Source organism: Panthera tigris, chromosome C1 (genome assembly GCF_018350195.1).
Source record: "Panthera tigris isolate Pti1 chromosome C1, P.tigris_Pti1_mat1.1, whole genome shotgun sequence".
NCBI classification, from domain to species: Eukaryota; Metazoa; Chordata; class Mammalia; order Carnivora; family Felidae; genus Panthera; species Panthera tigris.
In genome coordinates this window covers 125,339,035-125,353,976 of record NC_056667.1, presented here as the reverse complement: position 1 = coordinate 125,353,976, position 14,942 = coordinate 125,339,035, and the positions used below count along the sequence as shown (strand labels likewise).

The following is a 14,942-nucleotide window of genomic DNA, read 5'->3' as shown; positions in this document are numbered from 1 at the left end:
TCCATGTTAAGGGTCAACTGTACATTTAAATGATAGTCTACTGCAGTGTTTGGAAATTACTGTATCTCTTAAAGGGACTGTGGATTACCTTTTAATGTTTTATCTGAAGAATTCTGAGAAGATAGATATTGGCAGAGGTGGTAACCAAATTCCCATAGAAAACCAGAGTAACTAGAGCAAAAGCAAAACCCCATGGATATTTATAACTAAACTATTTGGCAAGGCATTCCTAGGAAATTCCAAAATACTGAACGGGTTAAGGACAAAACTGACTACTGTGTAGCCACAAGAGCGTCCCACTATCAGCATCTATGCAAAAAGAAGCAAAGGAACGGAATGGGGCATTTGCTGGACTTGGTAAGAACTTCAAAGTAGCCCCCAAGCATTTAGGAAATCATGGTGGGCCAATCTGGTAACAGCAGCTAAACCAGGGAGGAATTTTGTCAATTTCAGTAAGTGGGTGGATGCCAGATGCCTAGAGTAGGGCTTAAAGGGTTCAAGCCAACTTCCATGTACTTTTCAAATCGATCTCCCAAGGCTCTTTTCCAGGACTCAATATTGAAACTTCCAAAGCAGAAATGGCAGGACAGGGACAAGGCAAAGAAAAGATAAAAATGAGGGAGGGGGAACACAGCCAGGGAACCTTAGAAAGCAAGCTATATATCTGCATATGTAACTGAAAAGTATTTAGGTCATACAAAAATACTGTAAGAAACGAATCAGAAGAGTTAACCCTAAGCAATAAAAATCACACTAGAAAGAACTGCTCAAAACAAAAACAAAAACAAAAACAAAAACAAAAACAAAAACAAATGGTACCGGGGAAACCAGATATCCAAGTGCAAAAGAATGAAATCCAACCCTCACTTTACACCATATACAAAAATTAACTCACAAAGGATTGGTGACCTATATGTAAGAACTAAACCTATAAAACCCTTAGAAGAAAACAAGAACTCCAGGACTTTGGGTTTGGCAATGATTTCTTGGATAGGAACCAAAAGCACATAAAACACAAGAAATCACAGGTAAACTGGGCTTCATCAAAATTAAAAACTTTTGTGCAGGGGCACCTGGGTGGCTAAGACAGGTAAGCATCCAACTCTTGATTTCGGCTCAGGTCATGATCTCACGGTTCATGGGTTTGAGCCCTGAATCGGGCTCTGTGCTGACAGTGTGGAGCCTGGGGATTCTCAGTCTCTCCCTCTCTCTCTCAAAATAAAAAATTAAACCTAAAAGCAAAAAATTTTTGTGCATCAAGAAAGTGAAAAGACAGCCCACAGAATCAAAGAAAATATTTGCAAATCATGTACCTGATAAGAGATTAACATCCAGAATATACAAGGAAATCCTACAACTTAAAAAAAAAAAAAAATAGATAAAAGACTGGTTAAACTTTCTCCAAAGGAAACATATAAATGGCCAATAAGCATACAAAAAGATGCTAAAACATCATTAAGTCATCAGAGAAATGCAAATTAAAACTACAATGAGATACCATTTCACATTCATTAGGATGGTTACTATCAGAAAACCAGAAAAGAGCACGTGTTGTGAGGATGTGGAGAACTTGGAACACTTGTGCACTGCTAGTGGGAATGTAAGATAGTGCTTATTGCTGTGGAAAATATAGCAGTTCCTCAAAAAATTAATGAAATCACAATGTGATCCTCCATTTCTGGGTATATACTCAAAAGAGTTGAAAGCAAGAACTTAACCCACATTTATTCACAATCCAGCAGCATTATTCACAATAACCAAAACATAAAAGGAATCCAACTGTGGTTCATACATACAATGGAGTAACGTTCAGCCTTAAAAAGGAAGGAAATTCTGACACGTTACAACGTGGGTGAATCTTGAAGACATTATGGTTAAGTAAAATAAGACACACACAAAGAAGGACAAATATCGCATGATTCCACTTCTAAGAGATACAAGAATAGTGAAATCCAAAGACAAAATAGAATGGTGGTTCCAAGGGTCTGGAGGAGTGGGAGAATGTGGCATTCGCTCAATGAGCAGAATTTCAGTTAGAAAAAATAAAAAAGTACTAGAAATGGATGGTGGTGATGTTTGCACAACAATGTGAATACTGTACTTAATGTCACTTAACTGTACACTTAAAAATGGTTAAAATGATAAATTTTGTTGTCTATTTTACAATAAAAAAATCACAAAGTAAAACAGTAACACACTTCCAAACTACTAGACACTAAAAATGATTCAAAACACAAAACGTAAGTAAAAAAGATATGAAATCACATATCGAAAGATCACATTACACACTTGAGTATATTAACCCAGAACAACCAACACCAAGACACACTGTAGTAAAATTACTGGATTATAAAGGAAAAAAACTGGCCACTTAGGCAAAAATAAATTGGAGAAGACTAGATTACCACCAATACTAGTGCTTTATGCCAGGAAAAAAAATGTGTTACATATTTAAGATATCTAAGAAAAGAAAGCAGGAGCCGAGAATTTTATACACAGCAAAACGGACCTTGGGTCTAAAGGGCAAAGATAAATTATTATCAACACACAAGGATTCAGAGAATATGGTTTCCATCATCTTCAAAAGAACTTGTAACAATCAAAATGACTACAGAGACTTAAACAGAAGCACTGGTAGTGAACAAAAATGGTTACTTGCAGAACTAAGATTAAATAAAGATTGAAAAGAAAAGTTGTGTAATAGCTATTTAAGATAACGTAGCTATAATATGACCTTAAAAAACATGGATGAGATGGGAGAGCAAAACAAAAACATTTTATTGTTCTCCATAATTATACTGCTGATGACAAAAGTACTGTTAGTCTGAGACTTATTTGTGTAATGTGGGGTTAAGTTAATGAGTGATTATGGGATAAGGTCTCTAATCCCACATTCTTAACAACTAAGATTTTGGTGTGAAAGGTCACAGAAATGTACAAAAGACAGGTTAAATAAAAAATGCTGTTATTTTGAATTAGCAAATTCCTGAGGTAAAGAATACATTTCAAATAAATAGATAAAACAAGTCTGGTTAATGTATACTTTATATATTTAATGTGTAAGTAAATCATAAACATTTAACATATCAATGTACATAATGAATATATATTTACCATACTAAATATTTCCTCATTCTGTTCACTGAAGATGCCTACAAACAAGACCAACACAATAACAATGAGTATCCCTAATATCCAGCTCCTGGTTTTTGAAATACCACTTCCTACTAAAAGAAAGGAGGGTTTCTGAAAGAAATGGCTATTACAACTGTGGAGAAGGAAATGTACAAGATGAGCGTGGAACATCGTGCTATAACACAGTGAGGAAGCTATCCAAGATTATTGGGGTATAGAATTACCATATAGTCTAGCAATGCTATTCCTGCAACCAAGAGAATCCAAAACCATACGTCCCCCTGAAAACTTATATATAAATGTTCACAGGAGCAAAATAATAGCCAGAATGTGCAAATCACTCAAATGTCTATCAACTGATGAATGGATATATAAAATGTGGTATAATGGTAGTCCGCAAGAAAAATAAATGAAGTACTAATATGTGCTACAACACAGATAAACCTTAAAAACATTATGTGGTCAGAGAAAGAGGCCAGTCACAAAGGACCAAATATTGTATGATTCCACTCATAGGAAACGTCTGGAATAGGTTGGGGGTGGAGGGAAGAATGGGAAGAGACAGCCAAAGAACGTAGGGTTTCTTCTTGGGGTAATGAAAAATTTTTAAATTCACACACAACTCTGTGAATACACCTAAAAAACTGCATGGAACTGTACACTTTTCAATGGGTGAAATGTACAGTATATGAATCACATTTCAACAAAGGTGGTAAATGTAGGGCAAGAATCATGTATTTTCCTTTATGAACCGTACCACTGGGTATCTAAATAGATGAATCACAGCATTTCATTATAAAAATATTCCAATTAATAAACCCAGAAATGATAGAATTAGAGTATCACAATGAACGAAAGGATCTAGGGACTGAATATCAACAGCTACTAACATCATACATGATAAGACATTAGGGATCTGATGAAAGAACATAAAACCACCTGCAGTCTTGCCAAAGGGATCTAAAGTCAGTTTGATGAAATTTCTAGGGGCGCCTGGGTGGCGCAGTCGGTTAAGCGTCCGACTTCAGCCAGGTCACGATCTCGCGGTCCGTGAGTTCGAGCCCCGCGTCAGGCTCTGGGCTGACGGCTCGGAGCCTGGAGCCTGTTTCCGATTCTGTGTCTCCCTCTCTCTGCCCCTCCCCCGTTCATGCTCTGTCTCTCTCTGTCCCAAAAATAAATAAAAAACGTTGAAAAAAAAAATTTAAAAAAAAAAAAAAAAAAAGAAATTTCTAGATCCAATTGGCAATTTGCAGGGAATTAAAGAACAAAGGAGCATGACAAACTGCAGCAGGAGTATACAATCAACAAAATGCAGACAGTTGGAAATTCTACGGTCTAATGCCCTAGGTTCTTCAACAGATAAAATTTAAGTGAAAAGGCTGGAGGGGAGACCTATATATTGAGACTTAAAAAATCAAATATTTAATGCACAGGATTAAACTGTGGCATTTAAGAGTGCAGAATTAGGTGGTAAAACTGTATCAAAATCGAAGAAAGTGATTACTACATCAAGGATACTGGTTATTTTGTAGAGGGAGGAAAGGGTCTGACATAAGGGTGGGGCATATGGAAACACTTCTGGGATAGGTGGCAAAGTTCTCTTTCTTGGGTTACAAGGTTGTTTGCCTTTCAGCTATTCATTTGTTTGGTGGTTTTATGTTTGTGTTTTATTTTCTAATAAAAAGAAAAACCTACTTCAACTTCAACGCATAATATAGTTATGCTATAGCAATAAAGGACACCAAATAGATGGAGTACAAAAGGATGTGAATAGGACCCAAAGAATAAGATAGAGACAGAAATTAAGAAGTACAAGAGTGGAGTTATCTTGGGAATGCTTCATGAAGAGTTGAAACTTCACCTGTTTTAAAACCTGACAGATCACATTCACATGAAAAGTGAAGAGACTACACCATCTGGAAAAAGAAGGATGCGCAATGCATAAATGCTAAGTCTAAAAGGGCTAATAGGGGAATTTGGGGCCTAATTCAAAAGAAGACTTTATTGGATTTTGTCCAATTGATGTAAGCAGATCAAAATCTGAGAAAATATTTTCACTATTTACTTGTCTACTGATCATCTTTTTAAAAAATACCAGTTTCAGGGGTGCCTGGGTGGCTCAGTCGGCTGGGCATCCGACTTCGGCTAAGGTCATGATCTCACATTTTGTGGGTTCGAGCCCTGTGTCTGGCTCTGTGCTAACACCTCAGAGCCTGGAGCCTACTTCAGATTCTGTGTCTCCCTCTCTCCCTGCTCCTCCCCTGCTCGCGCTCTGTGTCTCCCTCTATCAAAAATAAATAAACATTAAGAAAAAAAAATTTTTTTTAAATAAAATAAAAGAAAACACTAGCTTCAATACTCTGCCCAATTTCTTAAATACACTAGGGTCAGACAAAAGTGAGAACAGTATGGGATTAGGCAAGGAATTTAGGTTCAAATGCCTATCATATAATGGCTGCTTTGATTTTGGACAAGTCAGTAACTGTATCTGTTTCTTCAGGAAGATAATACTTTAGCATCTGTGCAACTGATAGCTGAAAAGTAAACTTAGAAATCATCTAGTCTAATAATCTCAAATTTACAACCCAGGAAACATGTGCTTGGTTAGTATCACTCTGAACAGAAAAGATACAAAATACTTCCATTACCCAGAAAGTTCTACTGGACAGCACTGCAGTATTTCCCAGTAGTATTAATGGATTCTGAACATAGAATTATTCTTGGATTAACAGCTTTATTAAATTAAAAAGCAGTTGGTGCCATCTTAAAAATTACTTCCCCAGGAGTAGCCACACCTAAACCCAACTAGGACCAGTCCAATTCTATATGCTCTCACACAGCAGCTGTGTCACATCTAAGAACTGGGAAACCAAAACAAACCCCTTTTTTTGTGCTGAAAAAGATACATATATACAGGCTTTCACAAGCAAAAAGTATTTCTGAAAGGGCACACAAGAACTGTTAACAGAAAATGTTTCAGGGCAGTGGGCTTACTCAAGCTGAAGAGAGGTTTATCATATTCCCTTTCTACCTTTTTCATTTACCATATACCTGTATTAGTTTTTAAAAATAAAAGAAAGCATTTAAAGTGTTGTCACTGGGGAGAGGACATACACAGAGAAAAATGTATAAGGAGTCATTCAACAGACCTGGGAGCAACAAGATTTGATCCATTTTATTGACAAATAGCTGCTACATTTATCTACTCTATGTGACATACTGGAGACACAACAGTGACTAAAGCCAAGAAAGGAAGGAAACAAATAAAACTCTGTCCTTACATTGTTTACCTTCTAGCCTGAATGGATGTGTTGGGGGATATTTTTACATTTAACTGCATCTACGTTACTATGTTTGAGAGAAATTTAGGGCTTTCACGGTAAAAATATAAACAAAAGCCTTGAACTAACCAATTCCCCCAAAATGTTTTCTTTCACAAAATGCAAGCGTATGACAATGTCATCAGTAATTTGAATATAAAAAAGCAGTTAGTGTAAACTGGATAAAACCTACTTTTAAAAAAGTCTTAAATAAATTTCTATTGCAAAGACTGTAATTAATAATTATAATGGCAGAATGCTATATTATTAAAGAACAGAGACTGTGGGCACTTCTCTAGATGTATACAAGAATAGCTTTCCTCATTTAAGTCTTTACAGGGGATGAAAGGAATGCAAAAAGAACATCTGCAAATTTCCAAATGACATCTACTAATCAAAAGTCAACTAAGATTATAAACATTGTGAACAAAAAGTGGTAATCAAATTTTATCACAAGCAAAAATACAAGTTCACTTAAGGTGTACAGCTAACTTAGATGTATAAAATGAAATGTAGATATGACATAGATGATGCAATCTTAGAAATCATTACAGTCATGGGGCACCTGGGTGGCTCAGTCGGTCAAGCGTCCGACTTCAGCTCAGGTCATGATCTCACAGTTTGTGAGTTCCAGCCCTGCATCAGGCTCTGTGCTAACAGCTTGGAGCCTGGAGCCTGCTTCAGATTCTGTGTCTCCCTCCTCTCTCTGCCCCTCCCCAGCTTGCTCTCTGTCTCTCTCTAAAAAACAACAACAACAACAAAAATTTAAAAAGAAAAAAGAAATCATTATAGTCATTCCTTAAAATCATCAGTCTTAAATACCATCCTTAACTGTATACTCTTGGGACCTTAGCAGAAATATAATACATTAAATAAAAACTACAATACATTTAAATCTGGCATATTGGATACAGCTCCGACTGCTGCAGCTCAAAAACAGAGGCAATAAAACTAAGTAAAGAGATTTAAATGACCATGGATTTGGAGAACAGACGTATGAAAACAGACCATGACCATCAAAAATACAGAGAGAACAGTGTATTCTCCACAATCTCATCTTAAGACAATTCATTAGAATATAAGAAACAAATGCATCATAAACTTGACTAACAAAATTAATGAACAGAGTTTCTAAGAGAAACTGAATCAATATTTATTCTAAGGTTGATACTGGAGAGGATGTTCTCCCACAGTATAGAACTTGGAGATACTGTTGGCGCCAGGGCTTTTCTACTTCACCAGATTTATCTTGAGCTTCACGTTGTAAGGCCATTCTTTAATTTCTAACCCCAATTACATAAACCTTACTGCATCCAGTGGGCAAAGGGTAGACTTATCTAATTAGGTTACATATAGAAGTCACTTAGTGTGGACAGTGATCCAACCCTCCAAGAGAAATTGACAATAAAACTCAAAGATAGTTTCTGGGTCACCAACACATGCCCACACTGACTTTATTCTCAAACACAACAGCGCTTAAATTTTAGGGGAGATATTACTTTTAAATTAGCCGCTGTGGGAAAATACAATAAATCCACATAAACATTAAACATTATTTTGATATAATTAATGCATATATTATGAAACTAGGTAAAGTTTGTAACTATCATCTCAAAATTTAAGCTTGTTAGGGTTTAATTTACTGACTGGTGTTCCGTTTGTGGTGAAACTCATGCTTTTTCTAAGTTTACTATGACATTCCATTATAACCCTATAAGAAAAATTTTCCCAATGATGTGGGGGAGTATGAATTTAAAAGTGACTCACATTCAATTTGAGACCACCCCCTTCACCCTAAAAGAATAGGGAAAAAAAAAGATAAAAGAGTGAGGCTGTGCAATTGATGCAAGAGCACCAATACAAATATTAAAACCACTTTTGATAAAATAGCAAAGGTAAAAAAGACAACAGTTAGATATGAAGGGTGCAATGTTACTTTTTAAAATAGAAATTAACATCAGATTTCAGATTTCAATTATCCTGCTAATAACAATTTAATGTAAAATGCTGAAGTTTACCTTCATACATATATGGCATTAAGTGGGGTAATAAAAATAATACTTTGGCTTTTTAATGAATGATGGCATTTAAGTAAATTAGGGAAAGAATGCAAGTGACCCAGGCTTCACCATTTAATTTAAAGGCCAAGCTGTGAATTTTGGCTGTAAGCAAGATACCTGTTTTAAAGCACACCAACCAGGCCATAGAGACAAATTATGAAAGAGGGAGGGTTCAAAAAGAGAAGTATAGTCTTGTGGTGAGATAATTACTAGAAGTAGAAAAGTAAGCCTGATTCAGCAAATGAGACCTCTGTAGCCACATAAAGAATTTCCAGAACTATTTTGACTTGTGATTTCTACCAGCATTTTCCAAGGCTACTTAAGGAAAGCCACATTTGTATTAGTATTCATTAGTTTACGACTGCCTTTGGAGCCAATTTAATAAAAATGTAATTCTCTCGATCTAAATTGTTATTGCCAAAGAGGCTTCCTCTCTCTTCCATAACACTATCACTGACCTAAGTTCTGTGCACAAGAAATAACTAGGAAAATGGAAATAGAATAAGACTCATGTAGATTTAAAAGAGAAAGAGAAGCAAAGGAGCCTGCGGGAGACCAAAATGTATACAAACACATATACTGTTCAAACAAGATAAACCTCTATGACAATCTGATAAACCAAATCACTTATGATCAGAAGAGATTACAACAGGAATCAATCTAAGCTATGAAGCTGTTCCTTCCAAATAGAAAAAAGAAAATATTTTATGGACCTTTTCAAAGACTGTTTTCTTAGCAAAAAGGTCCTAATAACAATCTACCAATAGCATAGTCTTCCACAGTCTATTTTTTCTACACACGCCTTTCAGAATAACATTCTAAAAATAGCTGTGATAAAAAGAGCAAAAAATATAGTGAGAATTAAGACAAGGTTAAGTATGTTTAAACAATATGCAACTTTCTGTTAACAGATGCAACACAGTATGCAAGTTACTCTGAAAAAAAGACCAAACTCACACCTTTCACAAATTAAAATAAAACTTTCAACTAAACAGCATTACTCGACTTTTCAAGATTTACAGGTTGCAGGTTACATTCTTTAGTACTGGAGAATAAGTTTTACTTCAAAACTAATTATACACACCTCTGCCATTTTGTTTGAAGGAAAATTTGACGTTTAGGTCACCAAAAACTTAAGGAGACAACAAATACTGCGATAAATAGGAACGCTGACACCATAAGAAATTACTGTTAGCAAATCAAATGTTTCTGCTAAACATTTAATTTTCAAAGGATCATTTCAAAAGAATGTTTGAATTAAATTAAGCCCAATTCACAATATTTGAAACAATGAATCCAATACAATTAAGATGTACAACAGAATGACTAGGCCAAATTACACTGTACATTACTATTTAAAATTATTCAAATGTTAACTATAAAATTTAAATGAATACCGATGTCATAACTGTTAGAGTAAATGTTTCTTATTTACCTTTTATCTCAAAAACCTGGCAAAGCCTAACAAAGTGCCCAGCAGCTTGTCATCACAAATTAAAAAACTAGAAACATTTTGCATTTCAACCAAAACGTTTATCACACGGTTTACATTCGCTGTTACCTTAGAACACTAAATCAAAAGTGAAATCCACGACCAACTTTTTTATGCGTATCGATTTACTTCAAAATTTGGTTATGGTAGAAACAAGCTATAAGATAGTACTTACATTTCTACTGAATTTGGTGAAAGAATGGTGCATATAAAACCTGTGCATATAAACAATCGCAGTGTTTATTGTAAGCTGAGAGCTGGAACGTAACATTTAGGAAATAGCCGAGAAAAACAGGACCTAATTTCCAAAACAATTTTGATGGAAAATTCCCCACCTACGGTATTTTTCCAATGCTTACAGTTCACTCAAAACGAACCCCAAAACTATACACATAAAACAAAACCCCGCAGGGTGGTGGTGATGGTAGGCTCGACGCCAACTATAATAAGTGCTGAGCATTTCACTCCAATATTGTTATTAAGCCAGCCCGGGAAGGATTTATCAATGGCTACGACTCACTAAACTCAGCATCAGACAGTTGAAATGCGCGCGCGCACATCTATACAAAACCACGCCAAGAACATAAAGACCTCCAGTGAGCTCCCAAGGTATGAGACCCGCCATCAAACCAGCGAGGAACGCGGGGAGAAGCTGCGGAGAAGACTTCACGCCTTTCAGCATCGGTAACCCTTCTACTTCTCGGCCCCTTCTCCGACGAGAAGTGGAAATAGCTGCCTCTTTTCTGCGATAATCCCTAAAATTCCCCCCTGGCCTCGGCGGCCTTCCCATCCCCCGCCGCCACCACGCGCGGCCCCAAACAGATTACACAACGCAGTCTCCTAGCCCGCATTCCAGGACTCCTCTCCTCCCCTCCTTCACTGGCCGGTTTCGGCCTCCCGAGCCCAAGCCCGCCTTCCCTTACGGCGCGGGCGAGTCTCAGCGAAGGCCGAGGCGGCGGCGCCATGTTTGCGGGGCACCAGGCCCGGAGAACAGGCGACCGGGAGAATAGTGAGGGGGGACAGGGCGTGAGCGGCGGAGGGCCAAGAACAGGAAAGGATACACATTGAGACGTTGTCCCATGTCCTGGATGAGGTTGGCCGCCTGCTGGCGGTATGAGAGCTCTTTATCCGCCTCCATTCCGCAGCGGCGGCTCGGCGTGTTCTCCAGCTGTTCCCGAGTAAAGAACCAGCGAGAAGAAGCTCCACGGCCCGACGCCATGACACTTCCTCCTCCGCCCGCTCCCTCACCCACCCCCCTCCCCTCCCGGCTCGCGGACTCCCCGCCAAGGCCGCGCGACCCCGCCCCAGTCCGCTCGCCGTAGAACACGCACCGCCCCTTTTTACTCTTGTCGCTGCCCGTGCGCGTGCGCGGGGCCGCCCTGCCGCCTCGCCCTAGTCTTTTGCTTTCTTTTTCCTGCCCCGGGCCTCGCTCTTACGCACGGGACCACAATGCCCCGCGCCGCTTGTCATTTGGAGGCGCCTGGAGGTGGGGGTCTGCTCGGAAGGAAAAGGTCGGCGCGAGGGACGCTGGGTCTAGGATTGGCTAGGTGAAGGGGCGGGGAGGAGAGGAGGGAAGGGGCTGGCTAGAGGTCGCGTAGAGAGGGAAGCGGGCGGGCGGTTGTGCCGTGAGGCCTGGGCGTGGACTTTGAAGTCCCGGTGGCGTCTCGGGCTGGGAGTCTGGTGGCGTTTGAAAGGGAGAAAAGCCGTACCCTTCTCCAGCCGCACGCCGCAACTTCCACTTTCCTCGTTTTGGTCTGCGCAGTCTCGTAGGCATTTCCCCGAGTTGGAGAAGTGTCCACGACGGAAAGCCTCTGCTTTCGGGCGGCTCTGCGGAGGACGCACCTGGGAAGAGTGCATGAGTAACAGCGCTCCACCTGTGTGTTGTGCTTGAGTGCTTTTTTTCCCCCTATGTTGTCCACAGCCACTTAGGCCGTGGGGTTTATTTTTGTGATTTCTGGGCCAAAAGGTATCCAGTTAGAAAGTGTAAGAGCTGACTTTTTAAACGAGATTTCGGTAGCGTGTTTTTAAACCACGCTGTGATTGAAAACAAAGTAAAAGGAGAAACAGTACAAGGTAAAATTTTTGCTTAGTGGTTAAGACTAACACCACATGTATCAATTGATTAATCTCTTCCGCCTTTGTAAGCGACTACTGCAGTAGAGTTTCTTTCCGCGAGTAGATAGGTCTCAGACTCTGAGCCATTGCATATTGGCCTGTGAATAAAATGTATCTTCTAAATTGTAACTATTTGGGGGCACCTGGGTGGCCCAGTCTTTGAGCATTGGGCTCTTGATTTCAGCTCAGGTCATGATCCTGAGGTACTTGTGATGGAGCCTCACCTTGGGCTCTGTGCTGACAGTGTAGAGCCTGCTTGGGATTTTCTCACTCCCTCTGCCTCCTCCCCACTCGCGTGTGCTCTCTTGCTCCCATAAATAAATAAATAACTTTATTTAGCAAAGACTACAGAGAACAGGCAGAAGTATTTCTAAAAAGCAAGCGATAATGCTTTTAAGTGAGTTTCTTATTAATGCTCCCGGCCTTTGTCCTCGTTTGGGGGCTTAGCCTATGTGCAGTGTATTGCCGTATTTTGGCTTTGGCTGTATCGGTTACATATTCAATATAGAGCTATTGATTTGGTTGCAGTAGGCAGTTTGTAACAGTTGTCTGCGTAACTTTATCTCTTACCTACATTGCTTGCTTCACATCTGTCCCTGCTTAGAGAAGTTCTGGGATAGATTGATTTAAAGCACCATTTATAAGGTGCTTACCCCCAACACTCGTTATGATACAAACTCAAACTAAGAATATAAGAGAACTTCTCAACTTGTTGAAGAAAATTTGTAAAAACCCTCCTGTTAGTATCATAATTAATGGTGAGAAACTAGAAGCTTTCCTACTGAGGCAAAGATGTCCCGTCTCATCACACCTTTCAAAATTGTACTGGAAATCCTTGCTAATACAGTAAGAAAGGTAAGTAAAAAGTGAACAGATTGAGAAGGAAAAAAAATATGTTGAGGGATAGCATACTTTTTTGTAGGAAATTTCAAAGTATTGAAAAAAAATGGAACAAGTGATTATTGCAAGATTTTAAGATACACAGTTATTACCCAGGAGTCATTTGCTTTCCTATATACCAGCAATGTCCAATTGGTATTTGAAATTTAAAGCACAATACCATTTATAAAAATTAATAGGTATGAATCTAAAATATGTTACAGGATCTATGTGTAGAACTGCAAAACTCTAAGGCAATCAAAGAAGATATAAAAAGAAGAATATTTTGGGTTTATGGATTGGAAGACACTATCATTTGATGTCAATTCTTCCCAACTTGATCTATAGATTCAGCGCAATCTCAATCAAAATTTTAGCAAGTTATTTTGTAGATATCAACAAATTGATTCTGCAGTTTATACAGAAAGGCAAAAGACTGTCCAAAACCAGCACAATCTGAAGAAGTTGGACGGACGCTACCTGATCTCAAAGCTACAGTAAGACAGCATATATTGGCAAAAGAATAGATCAATGAAACAGGATAGGGAACCCAGAAATAGACCCACAAAAATGGTCAACTGATTTTTCAAAAAGGAGCAAAAGCAATATGATTGAGAAAGGGTAGTCTTTTCAACAAATGATGCTAGAAAAACTGGATATTCATATGCAAAAAAAAGCTACACACAGACCTCACACTGTTCACAATAATTAATTCTAAATAGATCATATCCCTAAATGTAAAATGCAAAACTATAAAGCTTCTAGAAGATGGCACAAGAGAAGACTAGGTGACCTTTTTTTTTTTGTTTGGCAGTTGTTTTCACATAAAACACCAAAAGCATGATCCATGAAAGAAAAGATTAAGTTGGATTTCACTAGAATTAAAGACCTTTGCTCTGCAAATGACCCCGCAAAGAAAATAAAAATATGAAAAAATCTGCAAACACGTGTCTGATAAAATACTTATATCCAAAATATAAAAGAACTCTTAGAATTCAACAGTAAGACATCCCAATTTTTAAAAAATTGAAACATAATTAACATATCAGTTTTAGCCATAGAACATGTAGATTCAACAATTCTATACATTACTCAATGCTCACTGCAATAAGTTTTTTTATCTGTTACTGTATGTTATTGCAATATTATTCACTATATTTCCTATGCTGTACTCTATCTCACTGACTTATTTTATAACTGGAAAATTGTATCTCTTAATCCCCTTTATATATTTCACCCATCCCCCTACCAACCTCCCCTCTGGAAACCACCAGTTTGTTCTCTGTATTTAAGAGTTTTGTTTGTTTTTTTAGATTCCAAATATGAGTGAAATTGTATTTGTCTTAGTCTATTTCACTTAGCATAACACCCTTTATGTCCATCTCTGTTGTTGCAAATGGCAAGGTCTCACTCTTTTTTATGGCTGAATAATATATCATTGTGTGCGTGTGCACACACACACTTGATGTCTTTATTCATCCATAGACGCGTGATTGGATTGCTTCCATATCTTGGCTATTGTAAATAATGCTGCAATTAACATAGGGGTGCATGTATCTTTTCAAATTAGTGTTTTCATTTTCTTTGGGTAAATACCTAGTAGTGGAACTACTAGATCATGGGGTACTTTTATTTTTAACTTTTTAAAAATGTTTTATTTATTTTTGAGAGAGAGAGAGCATGGACAGGGGAGGGAGCAGAGAGAGAGGGAGACACAGACTCTGAAACAGGCTCCAGGTTCTGAGTGTCAGCAAGGAGCCCGACGCGAGGCTCTAACTCACAAACTGTGAGGTCATAACCTGAGCTGAAGTCGGTTGCTTACCAACTCAGCCACCCAGGTGCCCCATCTAACTTTTTTTTTTTTTTTTTTAAGTTTAGCTTGAGAGAGAGGGTGCATGCCAGAGAGCAGGGGAGGGGCAGAGAGAGAGCGAGAGAGAGAGT

The 14,942-nt window shown here is 38.3% G+C and overlaps 1 protein-coding gene and 1 long non-coding RNA gene across 12 annotated transcripts in view; one reads left to right on the top strand and one right to left on the bottom strand.

Annotated features, from left to right (window-relative positions):
- CCNT2 (cyclin T2) overlaps positions 1-11,249 on the bottom strand; it is a 41,941-nt gene extending 30,692 nt beyond the window's left edge. For 3 of the 8 annotated variants that reach the window (XR_006220665.1, XM_015545081.2, XM_042994311.1), the window contains exons 1-2: positions 11,069-11,249; positions 10,183-10,264 (exon numbers count right to left, since the gene is read on the bottom strand). Coding sequence is in view for 4 of the 8 variants with exons in the window: in XM_015545081.2 (XP_015400567.2) it covers positions 10,183-10,264; positions 11,069-11,226 (240 nt within the window). In the remaining 4 variants the exon portion in view is untranslated. Of the gene's footprint in view, positions 1-1,313; positions 1,533-8,222; positions 8,250-10,182; positions 10,265-11,068 lie in introns of those variants that run through there. The other 5 variants (XM_042994309.1, XM_042994310.1, XM_042994313.1 and 2 more) reach the window with 4 other exon arrangements.
- A 134-nt stretch (positions 11,250-11,383) lies between these two features.
- LOC122240897 overlaps positions 11,384-14,942 on the top strand; it is a 63,688-nt gene continuing 60,129 nt past the window's right edge. For 2 of the 4 annotated variants that reach the window (XR_006220667.1, XR_006220666.1), the window contains exon 1: positions 11,556-12,080. This is a non-coding gene — a long non-coding RNA (uncharacterized LOC122240897). Of the gene's footprint in view, positions 11,519-11,554; positions 12,081-14,942 lie in introns of those variants that run through there. The other 2 variants (XR_006220668.1, XR_006220669.1) reach the window with 2 other exon arrangements.